At 48.3% G+C, this 21236-nt stretch overlaps 2 protein-coding genes across 4 annotated transcripts in view; one reads left to right on the top strand and one right to left on the bottom strand.

The window, feature by feature from the left end:
• The window catches only part of LOC141047243 (uncharacterized), a 29367-nt gene extending 8271 nt beyond the window's left edge, over positions 1-21096 (bottom strand). The window contains exons 1-6 of the mRNA XM_073542234.1: positions 21059-21096; positions 16690-16839; positions 16381-16560; positions 16172-16295; positions 15991-16088; positions 15702-15792 (exon numbers count right to left, since the gene is read on the bottom strand). Of these exons, the coding sequence (XP_073398335.1) occupies positions 15702-15792; positions 15991-16088; positions 16172-16295; positions 16381-16560; positions 16690-16839; positions 21059-21085 (670 nt within the window). The 5' untranslated portion in view covers positions 21086-21096. The remainder of the gene's footprint in view (positions 1-15701; positions 15793-15990; positions 16089-16171; positions 16296-16380; positions 16561-16689; positions 16840-21058) is intronic.
• Positions 1-21236, top strand: part of LOC141047222 (uncharacterized) — a 371014-nt gene that overhangs the window by 284843 nt on the left and 64935 nt on the right. The gene's annotated exons all lie outside the window — the stretch shown is intronic.

Genomic DNA, 21236 nt, shown 5'->3' with positions numbered 1-21236 from the left:
TTATGGAGTCTTCCATCAGGGTCCTTTTACAGGAACCGAGATCTAGCGCCTTTTTGCCTCACCCAATGGGAGGAGATCTCTCCCCCTCTGTAATAGGATGCTTCCTGGTGACTCCCGGACTGAAGGAAGAAAGAAAAAAATTTTTAAAACTTACCACCAAAATGGCGGTGCATTCCACTGCGGAACGCAGGGCGGAAATGACGTCGCACTCTCTGTCCCAGTGGTGTACGTCACTTCCTCTGTTTGCTCCGGGAAGCCAGAGAGCGGATGCCGCCACCGGCATGAGGGGGAGAGCGAGTCATGAAGCTGGGGGGCTACGGGAGGTCCCCAGCCCTGTTTACCCATCCAGCATTGCCAAGGGCGCTGGAGGATGGTGGGGTCCTGCCAGCGGCAGGATCATCTTCAGGGACAAAGGTCAGGGATGGTCGACCCAGGCTGCCTGGCTAAGTTAACCCCCTAGGATGTCGCCGGCCCATCCCAGGAGCACACATGTAAACCTCTTCATCCATTTAGGGACAGGAAAACATCGTGGGATCAGGGGAAGGGGAGGGCTATTTAAACCTCTTGTTTCCTGTCCCTATTTAGGAAGGGTAGGCAACCTCCTGTGTGCTGTTGTGGAGGGGATTAGAGAAATTATAGCTCTCAAAATCTGGTGATGCAAAAACTATTTTTTGCAACAAAAAGCGTCTTTTAGTGTGTGACAGCAGCCAAACATAAAAACCCGCTATAAGGCATTTTTCACAAGTCCTGATATTTCTGATACCGGAGAGGTCAGTGTCCGTGTGTAATATTTGAGGCACACGTGTGGCATGTGTGTGCCGTATCAGTATCACACGGACGGGCGCCAGGGAAGCATTACAGTATGCGCTGCTCCCTGGCGCAGGTTGCTGAGCATGGCTCTCCCTATTCTTCCCTGCTCTTCCGGTGATCGACGGACGCGAGCAGAGAAGAATGATGAGAGTTACTTTTAAGTAATAAAAGAGACAGCAGGGCGCGGCTGATGGGATTATTACTCCCATCAGGTTAATAATGCTGCTGCTAATAAATAATAGTGACAACAGGAGCGGCGGATGGGAGGATTCATCAGCCGCTCCTGCGGCTCCTTAAATAAATATTAAAGAAATAAAAAAATATCGGCATGGGTTCCCCTCTATTTTCTATAACCAGCCAGGCAAAACTCACAGCTGGGCGCTGCAACCCTCAGCTGTCAGCAAAGCTGGTTATCAAGAGTAGAGGGGTCCCCACACTTTTTTTTAATTTTTTATATAAATAATTTAAAAAAAATGACTTGGGTCACCCCTATTTTTGACCAACCAGCCTAGCTAAAGCTCACAGCTGAGGGCTGGCATTCTCAGGCTGGTAAGGAGTGATTGATATTGGAATACAGCGTCAGTAACCGAGGGTGACGTCATAGAGGTAATATCCGGTCACTGAGACTCCGCTCACAGCCTGGCAGAGCTGCGGTGAATTTGGAGAGATCTCTGCTAGCTCACGGTACTAGCAGGTATCTCACCGAAGTCACCGCAGCTCAGCCCGGCTGGGATCGGAGCCCAGTGACCGGATATAACCTCTGATGCAACCCCGGTTACTGACGCTGCGTTTCCAGCCGTCCATCACAGTTCACTGTGATGACTTCGGCGAGATCCCCGCTAGCACCATTAGCGCTCACTTTGCTAGCGGGCATCTCACCAGATTTCATCGCAGCTCAGCCTGGCTGGGAATGGAGCCCAGTGACCAGAGGTAACTTCTATGACGTCACCCCCGGTCACTGACGCTGCGTTCCCAGCAGCTAAGTCACCAGTGGTTGTCAGCCTGGACAGTCGTATCTTGGCACCGTTCAGGTTGAAAACAAATTATCCCCAGACATGGATTACAGCGTAGGACAGAATGACAGACAGGTATGGTATATGGTTGCTTTTTTATTTTAGTTTTATTACAGAAGAACAAGGGCTTCGGTGGAATTAGGCAAGGTTGTAAGTATGGCTTAATTAAGATTAAAGGAGTCTGTGTCATTTTTTCAAATAAAGGACTTTAACCTGGCTGTGTCTTTATTTACCATGTAGCTATAGGATTAGTAATGGAGAGGTGTCTTATAGACACTTCTCCATTACTAAGCCGTGAGCTTGATGTCACCTGACAATACAAAGGTGACAACCCCACAAATATGAACCCCATTTGCCACTGCTACAGGGAAAGTGGGAAGAGCTGGGCAAAGTGGCAGAATTGGTGCATCTAACAGATGTGCCTTTTCAGGGCAAAAAAAAAAAAAAAAGCGTGGGGACCCCTCTATTCTTGATAACCAACCTTGCTGATACGGACAGGGTTGTAGCCCTCAGCTGCGAGTTATAGAAAATACAGGGGATCCCATGCTGTTTTTTTCATTTACTTATTTACAGGGCAGGACCCGGCTGATGAATACTCCCATCTGCCTTTCCTGCTGTAACTGTTATTAGCAGCAGCAGAGGTAGGCTGATGGGAGTAATAGTCCACACAAACACACTGACATGCGCACAGACCCATTCACTTGAATAGGCAAATAGGGCTCCGTTGCTCCCAAGTCTTTCCACGGTCAGTAGAAATTGGCACGACTGATATTGATTGCCCCGTTTTGGCCAAAAAGAACTTGGTTTTCCTGGCTGAGAATACTGTCAATAACCGATCCCTGGGTTCTACCAGATCTCCCCGATCTTCTGTCCCAAGGTCCCGTGTTACACCCTCGGGCAGTGAACCTCCATTTAACAGCATGGAATTTGAAAGGACACTGCGGAGGGGGAAGAGGTTCTCAGAAAACCTGATTTCCACGCTACAAAAGAGTAGGAAACCGATCACAACCAGGGCCTATGGTAGAACTTGGAGGAAATTTCTATCCAGCTCCGGGGTAAGGGTTCAGGATGGAGTACAAATTGACAAAATTCTCGAATTCTTGTAAAAGGGGTTAGAACAGGGGCTGGCGACTAATACGTTGAAGGTACAGGTAGCGGCTCTAGGCGCCCTTTATAACTAGGATGTGGCGGGCAACCCTTGGGTAGCACAGTTTATGAGGGCCGCAGCCAGATCTAGACCAATAACCACCCAGAAGATACCATCATGGGAGCTAAACCTAGTGTTGTCTGCCCTAACAGGGCCCCCATTCGAGCCCATCCAGTCAGCACCCCTGAAAACCTTATAATTAAAGACTGTACTCTTAGTGGCCCTAACATCCGCTCGCAGAGTGAGCGATATTCAAGCCTTGTCAGCGATACCCCCGTTCACTAACATTCTGGACGATAGTCATATTGAAACCTGACCCAGCATACCTACCTAAGGTGTCAACACACTTCCATAGGTCACAAGAAGTAGTCCTTGCTTCCTTCTGCCCAAACCCTAGGAATAGGGGAGAGGAAAAATTTCACACCCTAGATGTGAAGAGGTGCCTAGTTCAGTACTTAGAGGCCACCAAGGGATGTAGGAAGGAAGGGTCTCTCTTTGTGCTAAAACAAAATTTTGGTGGTAAAAATGTAGTTATTTTGACTTCACTGCCCAATGGTATAAAATTCTGTGACACACCTGTGGTGTCAACATGATCACTGCACCCCTAGATGAATTCATTCAGAGGTGTAGTTCGTAAAATGGGGTCACTTATGTGTGTGGGGGGGGGGGAGATCTGTTGTTTTGGCACCTCATGACCTCTCCTAGTGGGTCATGGCACCTGCAAACAGTAACAGTAAAATCTGGTGCGCCTTCCCTTCGGAGATCTGCCATGTGCTCAAACACTGGTTTATCCCCACATATGGGGGTATCAGCGTACACAGGACAAATTGCACAATTTCTTTTGGGGTCCAATTTCTTCTGTTACCCTTGGGAAAATAAAAAATTTGGGGCAAAAAGATCATTTTTGTGGAAAAAATGATTTTTTACGGCTCTACGTTATAAACTTCTGTAAAGCCCTTAGGGGTTCAAAGTGCTCACCAAACATTTAGATAAGCTCCTTGTGGGGGGTATAGTTTAGAAAATGGTGTCACTTGGGGGAGTTTCCACTGTTTAAGCACATCAGGGGCTTTCGAAACGCAACATGGCGCCCGCAGACCATCCCATCAAAGTCTGCATTCCAAAACTCCGCTACTTCCCTTCCGAGCACCAACGTGTGCACAAACAGTAGTTTTCTCCCATATACGGGGTACCAATGTACTCAGGACATATTAGACAACTGGGGGGGGGAATCTGTTTTGGCACCTCATGACCTCTCCTAGTGGGTCATGGCACCTGCCAACCGTAACAGTAAAATCTGGTGCGCCTTCCCTTCGGAGCTCTGCCATGTGCTCAAACACTGGTTTATCCCCACATATGGGGGTATCAGCCTACTCAGGACAAATTGCACAGTTTCTTTTGGGGTCCAATTTCTCCTGTTACCCTTGGGAAAATAAAAAATTGGGGACGTTAAAACCTTTAGTGAAACACCTGGGGGGGGGGGGTCAAAGTTCCCACCACACATCTAGACAAGTTCCCTTTGGGGGGGACTAGTTTTCAATATGGTGTCATTCGTGGGGGTTTCCACTGTTTAGGCAGATTAGGGCTCTCCAAATGCGACATGACATCTGATCTCAATTCCAGCTAATTTTGCACTGAAAAGTCAAACGGCGCTCCTTCCCTTCCGAGCTCTGCCATGAGCCCAAACAGTGGTCCCCCCACATATGGCATATCAGCGTACTGAGGACAAATTGCACAATAACTTTTGGGTCCAATTTCTTCTTTCACCCTTGGGAAAATAAAAAAAAATTGGATCTGAGGTAAATTTTTTGTGAAAAAAGTTAAATGTTCATTTTTTTTAATTTTTTTTTTTTAAACATTCAAAAAATTCCTGTGAAGCACCAGAAGGGTTAATAAACTTCTTGAATGTGGTTTTGAGCACCTTCACGGGTGCAGTTTTTAGAATGGTGTCACTTTTGGGTATTTTCTATCATATAGACCAGGGTTCCCCAACTCCAGTCTCCAAGGCCCACCAACAGATCATGTTTTCAGGATTTCCTTTGTATTGCACAAGCGAAGCAATTATCACCTGAGCAAAACTAAGGAAATCCTGAAAACATGATCTGTTGGTGGGCCTTGGGGACTGGAGTTGGGGAACCCTGATATAGACCCCTCAACGTGACTTCAAGAAGTGTGATGTGGTCCCTAAAAAAACAAAAACAAAAAAAAAAAACGGTGTTGTAAAAATGAGAAATCGCTGTCTAACTTTTAACCCTTATAACTTCCTAACAAAAAAAATTTTGGTTCCAAAATTGTGCTGATGTAAAATAGACATGTGGGAAATGTTACTTAAGTATTTTTTGTGACACATCCGTGTGACTTAAGGGCATGAAAAAATTCAAATTTGGAAAATTGTGAAATTTCCAAAACTTTTGCCAAATTTCCATTTTTTTTTCACAAATAAATGCAAGTCATAGCAAAGAAATTTTACCACTATCATGAAGTTTAATATGTCATGAGAGAAGAATGTCAGAATCACCAGGAACCATGGAAGCGTTCCAGAGTTATTACCTCATAAAGGGACAGTGGTCAGAATTGTGAAAATTGCGCAGTCATTAACATGCAAACCACCCTTGGAGGTGTGAGGTATGCATTACAGTGGTGGGTGGCTCTGTGATGGAAGCCTGGGCTTATTTTGCTCAGCAGGTCTACTGCTGAGGTTTACTATACATGGGAAGGCTTCCAGGTGACTTGGAAAGATGGGTGGGTCCAGTCACCTACATACCCCACCTCAGGGCGTGTGTCAGAAGACCCAAGATGGAGCCTGTGTGTTTGTGAACGCGCGGCAGTGCTGGCTAGAGCGAGCCAGGATAAGCTTAGGATAACAGGTATCCGGGACTAACTTTTAAATTTCAGCTCACCACTGTGACGGCCGTTTAAGATGCTCCAGCACGGATGTAGTTCGGTCCAAACTAAGCACAGCTGTATCCAAACAAGGAGAATTTTTCCAGAGAGCGTTGGAAACATGTTTTGGGTGGGTGAGGGGTGAATTTTTTGTCACAATATGTAAAGTTTTTCATTCATTAAATATTAAGAAGTTTTTGCAAAAATGTCTACTACTGATCCTCCAACGTTCACCGAGAAAACTCTCCTTCTTTGTATCCAGGAACTGGTGCGGTCATCTTGGACAGTTAACGGACACTAAACCATATTAGGCACACCAGGGCTCAGCGAGGACCGTGGGTACTGTAGAGCCGAACTGTTGCCGGACGGTACACGGGGTGCTGCATATCACCAAGTACCTATGCCTTAAAGGGAATCTGTTACCCTTTTTTTTGGCTTGCAGCTGCCGGCATAGACATCGGGGGCTTATCTACAGCATTCTGTAATGCTGTAGATAAGCCTCCGATGTAACCTGAAAGATAAGAAAAACACATTATATTATACTCACCAGGGTGGGCGGTCGGTTCCGGTGGGTGTTGCGGTCCGGTCCGACGCCTCCCTTCTTCATGCGATGACGTCCTCAGGCGCATTGCTCTGCCCTGTTGAGGGCAGAGCAGAATTCTGCAGTGCGCAGGCGCCGGACCTCTCCCGATGCCTGCGCACTGCAGGACTTTGCTCTGCCCTCAAAAGGGCAGAGCAGTGCACTTGCGCCGCAGCCATTAAAGGACGGGAGAAGAGAACGTCATCGCATGAAGAAGGGGGGCGTCGGACCAGACCGCAACACCCACCGGACTGCCCTACCTGGTGAGTATAATATAACATGTTTTTCTTATCTTTCAGGTTACATCGGAGGCTTATCTACAGCACTACAGAATGCTGTAGCTAAGCCCCCGATGTCTATGCCGGCAGCTGCAAGCCAAAAAAAGGGTGACAGATTCCCTTTAATAAAGGGAATGGACTTTTTAACCCTGAGTGTCCCAGCATATTCCTCCACGACCAGCCAAGTGAGTACTCCCCATCCACAGATAGTGGAGACACGTTACAGTTAATTATTAAGTATTTTGTGTGACATATCTCTGTGATTTAAGGACAAGAAAATTCAAAGTTGGAAAATTGCTAAATTTTAAAATTTTTTGCCAAATTTCCGATTGTTTTCACAAATAAACACAATTCATGTCTAAGAAATTTTACCACTATCATGAACTACAATATGCCATGAGAATACCGTCTCAGAATCACCAGGATCCATGGAAGCGTTAAAGAGTTATTACCTCATAAAGGGACAGTGGTCAGAATTGTAAAAATTGGTCCAGTCATTAACATGCAAACCACCCTCGGGGGTAAAGTGGTTAAAGACTACCAGGGAGTTACAGACTCACATAAGTAGGGCAGCACGGTAGCTTAGTGTATAGCACTGCAACCTTGCAGCGCTGGAGTCCTGGGTTCAAATCCCACCAAGGACAACATCTGCAAGGAGTTTGTATGTTCTCCCTGTGTTTGCGTGGGTTTCCTCCCACACGCCAAAAACATACTGATAGGGAATCTAGATTGTGAGCCCCATTGAGGACAGTGATGACAATGTGTGCAAACTGTAAAGAGCGCTGCAGAATATGTTAGCGCTATATAAAAAAATAATAATTATTATTAGTGAGGCAGGCGGATCCCACAAAAGCAGAGTATCATACAGAATGAACCGGTCAAAAAAAAAAAAAAAAGGCATTTTCTATGTTACATCCCCACATCCCCAACAACAACGTATGTGTGTGTATATATATATATATATATATATATATATATATATATATATATATATATATATATATATATATATAATGCCTGCTGTAGTGCAGTAGCACACAACCTCCACCAGGCGGTGCTGGTGAATGAAAACAGGTACACTCACAGAGAAACCACAGAGCAGCAGGCAGGAGCCACTAGGTGGCGGAAGAGTAGTCAGAAAAGCCGGGTCAGCAACAGAGAGGAAATGAAGTACCAGAGGTCACAGCAATACAAAAACGTGGTCATAAACAAGCCAGAGAAGTCAGAGCCAGTCGGGAGCAGGAATAGCTTAGTTACTCACCGATAACGGTGTTTCTCGGAACCCACGACAGCACCACGGAGCGAGGGGGTCCGCCCATCAAGGACAGGAACCTACAGATAAAAAGGCGGCACCTCTCCTCCGCCCCCAGTTGGTCACAGAGCATCAGTGGGTCTCCAGGTTAGTTAACAACAAAAGTATATACATAACATTATAATATCGCATATTATAGAGAAGCACCGTGTCTAACAAACCACTCTATACTTATTAACTCGTGCTCACCGCACACGTGAAGGGGGGGGGGGGATAAGCGGGTGCTGTCATGGGTTCCGAGAAACACCGTTATCGGTGAGTAACTAAGATATTCTCTCTCACCCATGACAAAACCACGGAGAGAATTTCAGAGATTGGTAGCTTAGGGAGGGACCACTGCCTGCAGGACCCTTCTCCCGAAGGTCAGGTCAGACGTAGAGGCTAGATCTAAGCGATAGTGCCTGAAAAAGGTAGAAGGTGTTGACCAGGTGGCCGCCTTACAGATCTGCTCTATTGATACCTCTGATCTTTCTGCCCATGAGGTCGCCATTGCTCTTGTAGAGTGAGCGTTTAAACCCTCCGGGATGGTATTCCCACTGGATGAGTACGCCAGGGCAATCGCATCCCTTATCCACCTTGCTAAGGTACTCTTGGATGCCTTGAGCCCCTTTCGAGGTCCCTGGAAACACACAAAGAGAGACCCTTCCTTCCTACATCCCTTGGTGGCCTCTAAGTACTGAACTAGGCACCTCTTCACATCTAGGGTGTGAAATTTTTCCTCTCCCCTATTCCTAGGGTTTGGGCAGAAGGAAGGAAGGACTACTTCTTGTGACCTATGGAAGTGTGTTGACACCTTAGGTAGGTATGCTGGGTCAGGTTTCAATATGACTATCGTCCAGGATTTTAGTGAACGGGGGTATCGCTGACAAGGCTTGAATATCGCTCACTCTGCGAGCGGATGTTAGGGCCACAAAGAGTACAGTCTTTAATGATAAGGTTTCCAGGGGTGTTGACTGGATGGACTCGAATGGGGGCCCTGTTAAGGCAGACAACACTAGGTTTAGATCCCATGATGGTATCTTCTGGGTGGTTATTGGTCTAGATCTGGTTGCGGCCCTCAAACCGTGCTACCCAAGGGTTGCCCGCCACATCCTGGTTATAAAGGGCGCCTAGAGCCACTACCTGTACCTTCAACGTATTAGTCGCCAGCCCCTGTTCTAACCCCTTTTGCAAGAATTCGAGAATTTTGTCAATTTGTACTCCATCCTGAACCCTTACCCCGGAGCTGGATAGAAATTTCCTCCAAGTTCTACCATAGGCCCTGGTTGTGATCGGTTTCCTACTCTTTTGTAGCGTGGAAACCAGGTTTTCTGAGAACCCCTTCCCCCTCAGCAGTGTCCCTTCAAATTCCATGCTGTTAAATGGAGGTTCACTGCCCGAGGGTGTAACACGGGACCTTGGGACAGAAGGTCAGGGAGATCTGGTAGAACCCAGGGGTCGGCTATTGACAGTATTCTCAGCCAGGAAAACCAAGTTCATTTTGGCCAAAACGGGGCTATCAATATCATTCGTGCCCTGTCTTCTCTGACTTTCCTTATTACTGCCGGGATGAGAATGGGCAGCGGGAAGGCATACATTATGCACTGTGTCCACGGAAGCATAAACGCATCCAGGGTCCGGGGATTCCCCCTGGGGTCTAGGGAACAAAATGTTTCCACTTTTTTGTTTTTGTGGTCGGCAAACAAATCTATGTCCAGGGTCCCCCACATTTTTACAATCTTCCGAAAAACGGACTGTTTTAGAACCCACTCCCCTTGATGTAGCTGGGTGCGACTTAGAAAGTCTGCTGTCTGGTTCTTTGCTCCCCGTATGTGTAGTGCAGATAGGGATAGTAGGTTTTCCTCGGCTAGCGTGAATATTTCGGAGGATGTGTTCATTAGCGTTCGGGACCTGGTTCCCCCCCTGATGATTTATGTAGGCCACCGTCACTCGATTGTCCGAAAATATGCGGACATGATGGCCCCTTAATATCGGTAGAAAGTGTGTTAGGGCGTAGCCTACTGCCAACAGTTCCTTTTGGTTCAAGGAGGCTTTTAGTTCCTGACCTCCCCATTCCCCCCGAGCCACCCTGTTGCTCATGTGTGCTCCCCATCCCTTGGGACTGGCGTCCGTGGTGATTATGTGTGTGATATTTATCACCCAGGGAATCCCTTTGGATAGGTTGTCTCTGTTCCCCCACCAAGCTAGGGAACGAATAGTTTTGGAGTCTAGTGTAACGCAACCTTCCAAGTGACCTCCTAATACCGACTGGTTGGCTAAAACATCCCATTGGAGATCTCTCGTATGTAGCTGCGCCCACTGGACCGCTGGCAGGCAGGAGGAGAGGGACCCTAGTAGTGACATTGCTTTTCTTAGCGTCATGGAAGGGTTCTGTGTCTCTCTTGCTACCATCTGAGCGATCCTCTCTTTTTTGTGGTCTGGTAGGTAACACTCCTGGGTGTTTGAGTCCAGAGTCAGGCCTAGGAACTCCTGGACTTTTCTGGGCTCCAGCCTCGATTTTTTCAGGTTCAGGAGCCAGCCGAGGTTTTGTAGAGTGGCCATCACTCTGTCCCTCTGTTCCCTGCATCTTTGGGCTGAGTTGCTCGCTATTAAAAAGTCATCCAGATATGGAACTATTAGAACATCTTGTTCTCTTAGGTGAGCCATCATCTCTGCCACTAATTTCGCGAAGATTCGCGGAGCTATCGAAATCCCAAATGGCAAGGCCCTGTACTGAAACTCCCTTACTTTGCCTCCTATGGAGACCGCCAGTCTGAGGTATTCTTGGGAGTCTTTGTGGATGGGGACGTGATAGTACGTGTCGCTGAGATCTAATACTACCATGAAGCAATGTAGAAAGAGAATTTTGATGGTTGACTTGATCGACTCCATTTTGAATTTCTCGTTTTTCACATAATCGTTTAGCCTCTTTAGATTTATAATTGTCCGGAAGGTACCATCCGGTTTGGTTACTAGAAAGAGGCGAGTAGAACCCTCTGCCTTTCTCCCGTGGTGGAACCTCCTGGAGGACTCTTTTTTTCAATAGGCTTAGGACCTCTTTTTCGAGAGCTTCCTGTTCTGACGCTGATGATCTTAGTGGGGTCACTATATATTTTTGAGGTGGGAGAGAGAGAAAGTCTATTCTTAACCCTGATCCTATCAGATTTAGTAACCACGGGTTGTTCGATATTTTCCTCCAGGCTGGGAGAAAAAAGCTTAGCCTCCCTCCCACCCTGGGCAAACAGTCACTTGGAGGGCTTTTTGTCCCAGGACGAGTTACCAAAGAAGAACCCCCTGTCTCTCCTTCTGTCGTCCCATTTCTGTTCTCTCGGGGGTCTCCTTTGAAAAAAACTTTTTGTTCCGAAAGGACCCGCCTTTTGGAGGATATCATCCAATGTCTCTCCGAATAGGAGTTTCCCTTCACAAGGGATGGCACATAGTTTCATCTTAGTTTGTAGGTCCCCAGGCCAACATTTAAGCCACAGTGTTCTTCGGGCTGCGTTTGACAGGGCTGCCACTTTAGATGACAGCCTTACTGAATCAGCCGATGAGTCGGCTAAGAAGGCCGCCGCTCCCCTTCTCTAATCGGTCCACCCACACCATGAGGGCTCTGGAGGTACAAGTTGCCGCTATTGCTGGCCTAAGATTTCCTCCTGCTGACTCCCAAGTACCCTTGAGAACCGTGGAGTTCTTACCATCTGGTCTCTCCCATTCTTTTTTTATCAGGCCCTGTACATTCTCGTTCAGCGGAAACAATCTGCGTCTCTTTTGGCCTAGTCCCCCGAACATTATGTCCTGGACTGATCTATCTGGCCGAGGGTCTGTTACCCCCATGGTAGACCTTACCGCCTTTACTAGCATGTCTACCTCGTCCAGGGGAAAGGAATGACGACCTTCTGTTTCCTCATCTGAGGATGACGCGTCGGTGTCTGAGGTATGTGATATAACTTCCCCTGACGTCGAGGCCTCCGACTGGGAGGCTACTATTGTGTCCCTTTTCCTTCCCCTTCCTTTGTGTTTTAGGGATGAAAGGGCACTTTGAAACTCCGAACGGATTACCGCTCTTAGATCCGAGGCGTAATCCGGGGTTTCATCACAAAGAACTTCCTGTATGCAGCAATCGCAGAGCTTTTTATCCCAAGCTGGTGGCAGCGGTCTGCTACAGGTGGGGCATTCCCTGTTCTTTGTTTTTTCTTTCCCTAAGGGAAAGAAGTCTATTATAATGGGGGACATTCACGTACATCTCTTACCCCATTGTGCGGATGCAGGTACCGGTTCGGGAGGTGGATTCGGATCCCTCACGGGCTGATCCACGGACGTTGACTTGCTCCTCGCAGTCGACTTGCTCCGCTGCGTGGAGTGGCTACTGGACTGGCCCTCGCGCCAATCCTTTTCTTTTTGCCGGCGATGGTGGTGTTGCCTGTGCTGCTGCTTATGCTGCTGCATTGGCTGCTCCTCGTGCTGGTCGCTGTCCTCCATGTTCACAGGACACTTCCAGCAAGGAGCAGCTCCTGCGTTCTTCTGTTAAATCTCCCGCCATGACATCACCTTCCTTCTCCCAGCCTGCACCGCTGAGCCCTGGCGAGCGCGCACTGCGCATGCGCCGACCCGGAAGTCGTCGTTTCGTTTCCGGGGCAGCGCCGTCTTGGTACACCTCTGTACCGCTGCGCTGCCCCCATGTGTGCCGGCGTCCCCCAGCCCCATTCTCCTTTCCGGAGCGGCGGCTCGGTCCTCCCCCGCCCGCTCACCCTGTACAGCCCCTCGGCTACAGCGGTGGCGGCTTCAGGTACCGACCCTGCCGCTGCAGGGGCCTCCCCACTGCCATAACCGCGAACGGGACGGCCCTGGTCCTTTCCTCAGGTAAGCTGCTGCCGCCGCTGCTGCAGAGTCAACGGGTCACCCGTCAAAGACAGGAACCCAACTGGGGGCGGAGGAGAGGTGCCGCCTTTTTATGTGTAGGTTCCTGTCCTTGATGGGCGGACCCCCTCTCTCCGTGGTGCGGTCATGGGTGAGAGAGAAAGTCAGAGACAGAAGACAGTCAAACAGGTCAGAGGACAAGCCGAGTCAAATACCAAAGGGGTCACAATACAGAGAGCGAGTACTACGATGAGCGAAGTCGCAGGGACACACAGGAACAGGACCTAGGTAAATGGGCAGAGGACAAATCAGGGTATAACAGGGTCAACTGCTCAATCCAGAGACAGGAACTATAGCTGATGCTGCTTGCAGGTAACAGCGGACTGAAATAGCCAGACAGATCCCAAAACAAGGCATGGAAGATTAACCCCTGCATGACCTTCCCGGGGAGAGAATAATCAGAAACAAACCCTGGACTGGAACATGACAGCATGGGAGGAGAACTCACAATACTAGACCGGAGTAGCACTCATGTATGGTGGACCATTGCAGCTACTATGAGTCCTGACAAGAACAGTAGGCAAAGTATTAGTGATCCCCATTTCAGGAGAGATTGTGCTGTAATCTGAATTCCTTAGGATCAAAAACAATGACATTTTCATTGTGGAGTGACTCCATGAAACCAGAGCTCGAGCCATGCCAACACATCTCCTGCAGGCGGGACTAAATGTATATTACAGCCATAAACCATGCACAGCTTAGAGATACAGGTGCTTCTTACAAAATTAGATTATCAAAGAGTTAATTTATTTCAGTTCTTCAAGATAGAAAAGTGAAACTCATTATATAGAGTCATTACTAACAGAGTGATCTATTTCACATGTTTATTTCTGTTAATGTTGATGATTATGGCTTACAGCCAATGAAAACACAAAAGTAATTACCTCAGTAAATTAGAATACTTTATAACAGCTTGAAAAATGATTGTAAAATCTGAAATGTATGTTCAATAAATGCACTCAATCCTTGGTTGGGGCTACTTTGGCATCAGTTACTGCATCAATGCGGCGTGGCATGGAGGCGTCAGAGTGTGTGGCATTGCTGAGGTGTTATGGAAGCCCAGTTTGCTTTGATAGCAGCCTTCAGCTTGTCGGCATTGTTAGGTTTGGTATCTGTCATCTTCCTCTTGACAATACCCCATGGGTTAAGGTCAAACGAGTTTGCTAGCCAACCAAGCAATGTGATACTGTTGATTGTAAACCAGGTATTGGTACTTTTGGCAGTGTGGACAGGTGCCAAGTCCTGCTGGAGAATGAAACTTCCATCTCCAAAAAGCTTGTCCACAGAGGGAAGCATGAAATGCTCTAAAATTTCCTGGTAGACGGCTGTGCTGACTTTGGTCTTGATAAAACACAGTGTACCTACACCAGCAGATGACATGGCTCCCCAAACCATCACTGATTGTGGAAACTTCACACTAGACCTCCAGCAGCTTGGATTGTAGCCTCTCCACTCTTCCTCCAGACTCTGGGACCTTGATTTCCAAATGAAATGCAAAATTTACTTTCATCTGAAAACAACACCTTGGACCACAGAGCAACAGTCGAGTTCTTGTTCTCCTTGGCCCAGGTAAGACGCTTCTGTTGTTGTCTTTTGATCATGAGTGGCTTGACTCAAAGAATGCGACACTTGTAGCCCATGTCCTGGATACGTCTGTGTGTGGTCGCTCTTGAAGCAATGACTCCAGCAGCAGTCCACTTCTTGTGAATCTCCCCCAAATTTTTGAATGGACTATTCTTAACAATCCTTTCAAGGCTGCGGTTATCCCGGTAGCTTGTGCACCTTTTTCTACCACACTTTTTCCTTCCACTCTACTTTCCATTAATATGCTTGCATACAGCACTCTGAACAGCCAGCTTCTTTAGCAATGACCTTTTGTGGCTTACCCTTCTTGTGGAGTGTGTCAATGACTGCCTTCTGGATCCCTGTCAAGTCAGCAGTCTTCCTCATGATTGTGGAGCCTACTGAAACAGACTAAGGGACTTTTTTAAAAGCTTAGGAAGCATTTGCAGGTGTTTTTGCTAATTATTCTAATTTATTGAGATAATGACTTTTGGGTTTTCATTGGCTGCAAGCCATAATCATCAACATTAACAGAAAAACACTTCACAAGGATATCGTAAAGAGATAAAAGGGGAGACAAGGGGCATAGAGTCTAAGTGTAGGTGTATATTCACCGTAAGAAGATATATATTGTTGCACTCACCCTTTGGATATCTTGTATGTACATTCAATTGATCCATACTATGGATCCACTCCTTATAATCTTCCGGTATGCAGCACAATTGCAGGAATTATGCCAGCCTTGATCCAACGATTGCATGTGAATACAATGAAGAAAAAAAAAAAAAATCCTTTCTTGGTGCTTCTGGAGGACAAGGATAGTTTAGAGGTTGAGATCATTTGCTCAGTAACAAATTTATTAGTGTTTATTATTAAGTATTATTAATATGTGCACATATTATACCTGATGAAGGCCGTTGTGGGCTGAAACGTGTGGTTTTGTTCCTATTAAAGTGTCCTAATAAATTTGTTACTGAGCAAATCAACTCAACCTCTAAACTATCCTTGTCCTCCGGAAGCGCCAAGAAAGATTTTTTTTTTTTTTATTATCACAGAAATAAAACACTTGAAATAGATCACTCTGTTTATAATGACTCTATATAATAGGAGTTTCACTTTTGTCACGATTGTGACATGACCGGACTACACCACCGATAAAGCAGCCACAGCCGGTGACTGAGAAGAATCTGTGACTTCTCTGCATTTAGTGGTTACTACTCACCTGGGTAGTCATATGTAGGAATCTCCTCTTTACACTGCACATCACCCCTCACATATGTCTCTGTAGTATTAATATGGGTCAGCTCTTCACCCTGAAACAAATATTGTAAAAGTCACAGACAGATGGAGAAGTCCCATCTATGATCAGCTCTAATCCTGCCATCTCCACCGTTCTCATTACACAAGTATAAAACATATAATACTGGTGGATAAAACAAGACTGAGCACAAGACCTTCACAGCCATCTACATATCATAGGGGAGATCTCATGACACCTTCTCTCCATCTACCTGATGATCCTGAGGAACATTGAGATCTTCTAGTTTAAGGTCCTGACGAAGAAGAGGACGGGGACATCTCTCTGATGTTGTCCTCTTACTGGATAGAACTGGAGGAAACACATACAGGGACTGAATTCATTCTTCACATACAGATAATTATAGGCCGTGTGTATTTAGCTCTGTCTATTACCTGGTGATGTGAGGGGCTGGGGAACCTCCATCATGATGTCCTTGTACAGATCTTTGTGTCCTTCTAAATACTCCCACTCCTCCATGGAGAAATAGACGGCGACATCCTGATACCTTATAGGAACCTGACACATACAATGATACCATCATCATCCCCCAATCCCTTCATAGCGTTACTATATAATGTCCCAGCATTCCCAGCAGTGTCACCTCTCCAGTCAGCAGCTCAATCATCTTGTAGGTGAGTTCTAGAATCTTCTGGTCATTGATGGCCTCATGTATCAGGAGGTGAGGTGGAGGCCCCATGATTGGACTCAGGGGTCTTCCCCATCCCTCAGACACAGGGTCCTGACAGCGTTCACTAGAGGTCTTCTTCACTACTGTGTAATCCTGGTTATGGAGAGACACATTAATAAACCTCACTACAGACATTTCCAGAGTCCTCACCTCTCCAGTTCTGTCCATCTGTTATTCCCATAGATAAGAATGATGTAATGTGACGTCATCAGAATCTCTCACCTCTCCAGTAAGCCGGAAGAGGATCTCTAGCGTGAGGTGTAATATCCTCTCCGCCATCTTGTCTCTGTTCATGTCCATCCTGGATGGGAAAATCAGGAAAATTCTCTTATATAGACGATCTTCACTGAGAGGATCCGATATTGTAGAGACCTGAATGAGAAGAAGAAACGATGTAACATCATAAAATCCTGTGTAATAATACAATTACTGGAGATAATAAGGGAAACATATGAGGAGATTTATTATTTTACAGTATTTAGTTTCCTTTTTTACATCTACTAATACAACCTATATATTTAGGCCACAGACAACAAGCAGTTTCTCCCTCGGAGTCGGCAGCTGAATACGTTCCTCATAGACTCATCTTCCATAACGCTAATTCTCGTCTCATTTACCGACACTGGAATCGGCATTAGCAATACTGCAGGAGATATTCATTACACGTGACAGGAGAAATAACTACTTCATGATGAGGACGACATCTTCATCTTCTACTACGGCTCTAGGAACATATTTGTCCAGAGTCCATCACTGACTCCATCCCCACCGGCCGTCTATATGAAGGTTTCCCGTCTTCCCCGCACTGTAATCTTCTATCATGTTAGATCTCAGGTCTGAGTCACACACAGAAGTTTGAAGCTTTCAGAAAAGATGGTTTGTAAGAACAAGACAGGAGATATTTAATGCCAATATCTCAATATACAGTCTTTTTTCCATATGTTACATGAAAAATATTATACTGTGTCTAGTAGCCAAGAAAAAGGCCTCGTACTGTGAGAGTAATACATGTCTCCTTGGTTCTCGTCTTTCATAGTTGGGTCGTTTGTATCTATCAGCAGAAAAGGAAAAAAACCATTGTGATTCTTATAAGGAGACAACACAGAACCCCCTAAATATAAACATTTTATACCAACCCCACAATCTGTGACTCTTCAGGGTAAATCGCTCTCTCACCATTGGAATAGAGCTGATACTATGGATCTAAAGTGACTAAACAGACTTTCTGTCCCCTCCATAAAGGGGCACTTTCCCGTGTTTGTCAGAACTGTCCGAGGATTATTAGAGGTGATAGTTTCCCCCAGTTAGAAGGGACACCTGTGGATATTGGGGTCTTTACCTGCTACAGTCCTGGTGGGATTTACTCGGTAAAGTACTGGAATCACTTTCTCCCAAAGGGTTAAACGGCGTCTGTAACTTCAATGTCTTTCTATGAAGCTTCTTCTCTGAACTTCCTTCCTGTTTTCTGCCGTATTTCTATTACTCTCCGGAATCAGGAATGTATTAAGTCCTATAGAAACTGCGGAGAATCATTTCTAATTCTGTGTTTCCAGGATTCTTCTTGAGGGAATTGGCAGCGATATCCTCTGTGCAATAGATTTCTAGTATTAATGCACCAGGAATGGGGAATCTCCAGCACCGACCTTCACCCGTAGAGCCGCACTCCACATAGAGAATAATGGAGCCTCCAGCACCGACCTCCACCCGCAGAGCCGCACTCCACATGGAGAATAATGGAGCCTCCAGCACCGACCTCCACCCGCAGAGCCGCACTCCACATAGAGAATAATGGAGCCTCCAGCACCGACCTCCACCCGCAGACCCGCATTTCACATAGAGAATAATGGAGCCTCCAGCACCAACCTCCACCCGCAGAGCCGCACTCCACAGAGAATAATGGAGCCTCCAGCACCGACCTCCACCCGCAGAGCCGCATTTCACATAGAGAATAATGGAGCCTCCAGCACCAACCTCCACCCGCAGAGCCGCACTCCACATAGAGAATAATGGAGCCTCCAGCACCGACCTCCACCCGCAGAGCCGCACTCTACATAGAGAATAATGGAGCCTCCAGCACCGACCTCCACCCGCAGAGCCGCACTCCACATAGAGAATAATGGAGCCTCCTGCACCGACCTCCACCCACAGAGCCGCACTCCACATAGAGAATAATGGAGCCTCCAGCACCGACCTCCACCCGCAGAGCCGCACTCCACATAGAGAATAATGGAGCCTCCGCCACCTACCTCCACCCGCAGAGCCGCACTCCACAGAGAGAATAATGGAGCCTCCTGCACCGACCTCCACCCACAGGGCCGCACTCCACATAGAGAATAATGGAGCCTCCAGCACCGACCTCCACCCGCAGAGCCACACTCCACATAGAGAATTATGGAGCCTCCGGCACCGACCTCCACCCGCAGAGCCGCACTCCACATAGAGAATAATGGAGCCTCCTGCACCGACCTCCACCCACAGAGCCACAATCCACATAGAGAATAATGGAGCCTCCTGCACCGACCTCCACCCACAGAGCCGCACTCCACATAGAGAATAATGGAGCCTCCAGCACCGACCTCCACCCGCACTCCACATAGAGAATAATGGAGCCTCCAGCACCGACCTCCACCCGCAGAGCCGCACTCCACATAGAGAATAATGGAGCCTCCAGCACCGACCTCCACCCGCAGACCCGCATTTCACATAGAGAATAATGGAGCCTCCAGCACCAACCTCCACCCGCAGAGCCGCACTCCACAGAGAATAATGGAGCCTCCAGCACCGACCTCCACCCGCAGAGCCGCATTTCACATAGAGAATAATGGAGCCTCCAGCACCAACCTCCACCCGCAGAGCCGCACTCCACATAGAGAATAATGGAGCCTCCAGCACCGACCTCCACCCGCAGAGCCGCACTCTACATAGAGAATAATGGAGCCTCCAGCACCGACCTCCACCCGCAGAGCCGCACTCCACATAGAGAATAATGGAGCCTCCTGCACCGACCTCCACCCACAGAGCCGCACTCCACATAGAGAATAATGGAGCCTCCAGCACCGACCTCCACCCGCAGAGCCGCACTCCACATAGAGAATAATGGAGCCTCCGCCACCTACCTCCACCCGCAGAGCCGCACTCCACAGAGAGAATAATGGAGCCTCCTGCACCGACCTCCACCCACAGGGCCGCACTCCACATAGAGAATAATGGAGCCTCCAGCACCTACCTCCACCCGCAGAGCCACACTCCACATAGAGAATTATGGAGCCTCCGGCACCGACCTCCACCCGCAGAGCCGCACTCCACATAGAGAATAATGGAGCCTCCTGCACCGACCTCCACCCACAGAGCCACAATCCACATAGAGAATAATGGAGCCTCCTGCACCGACCTCCACCCACAGAGCCGCACTCCACATAGAGAATAATGGAGCCTCCAGCACCGACCTCCACCCGTAGAGCCGCACTCCATAGAGAATAATGGAGCCTCCAGCACCGACCTCCACCCGCAGAGCCGCACTCCACAGAGAGAATAATGGACCCTCCAGCACCGACCTCCACCCGCAGAGCCGCACTCCACATAGAAAATAATGGAGCCTCCGGCACCGACCTCCACCTGCAGAGCCGCACTCCACATAGAGAATAATGGAGCATCCTGCACCGACCTCCACCCGCAGAGCCGCACTCCACATAGAAAATAATGGAGCCTCCGGCACCGACCTCCACCCGCAGAGCCGCACTCCACATAGAGAATAATGGAGCCTCGAGCACCGACCTCCACCCGCAGAGCCGCACTCCACAGAGAGAATAATGGACCCTCCAGCACCGACCTCCACCCGCAGAGCCGCACTCCACATAGAAAATAATGGACCCTCCAGCACCGACCTCCACCCGCAGAGCCGCACTCCACATAGAGAATAATGGAGCCTCCAGCACCGACCTCCACCCGCAGAGCCGCACTCCACAGAGAGAATAATGGACCCTCCAGCACCGACCTCCACCCGCAGAGCCGCACTCCACATAGAGAATAATGGAGCCTCCGGCACCGACCTCCACCTGCAGAGCCGCACTCCACATAGAGAATAATGGAGCCTCCAGCACCGACCTCCACCCGCAGAGCCGCACTCCACATAGAAAATAATGGAGCCTCCGGCACCGATCTCCACCCGCAGAGCCGCACTCCACATAGAGAATAATGGAGCCTCCGGCACCGATCTCCACCCGCAGAGCCGCACTCCACATAGAGAATAATGGAGCCTCGAGCACCGACCTCCACCCGCAGAGCCGCACTCCACATAGAGAATAATGGAGCCTCCAGCACCGACCTCCACCCGCAGAACCGCACTCCACATAGAAAATAATGGAGCCTCCAGCACCGACCTCCACCCGCACTCCACATAGAGAATAATGGAGCCTCCGGCACCGACCTCCACCCGCAGAGCCACACTCCACATAGAGAATAATGGAGCCTCCGGCACCGACCTCCACCCGCAGAGCCGCACTCCACATAGAGAATAATGGAGCCTCCAGCACCTACCTCCACCCGCAGAGCCGCACTCCACATAGAGAATAATGGAGCCTCCAGCACCGACCTCCACCCGCAGAGCCGCACTCCACATATATGGCTGCTCTGTGCACACAGGACCTGTGATGAGGTCACAGGAGGGGAGGAGTCAGGGGTCACATGATCTGGGGCCTCAGCGTATGCAGGACTCTGCTCAGCGTCGGACTGGAGCACCTTGGGCCCACCAGAGAAATCGTTCTTGGGGC

This window comes from Dendrobates tinctorius, unplaced genomic scaffold (genome assembly GCF_039654945.1).
Source record: "Dendrobates tinctorius isolate UK_male_01 unplaced genomic scaffold, ASM3965494v1 ptg000126l, whole genome shotgun sequence".
NCBI lineage: Eukaryota > Metazoa > Chordata > Amphibia > Anura > Dendrobatidae > Dendrobates > Dendrobates tinctorius.
Note: the sequence above shows the minus strand (reverse complement) of the source record. Positions and strands in the feature narration are given on the sequence as shown.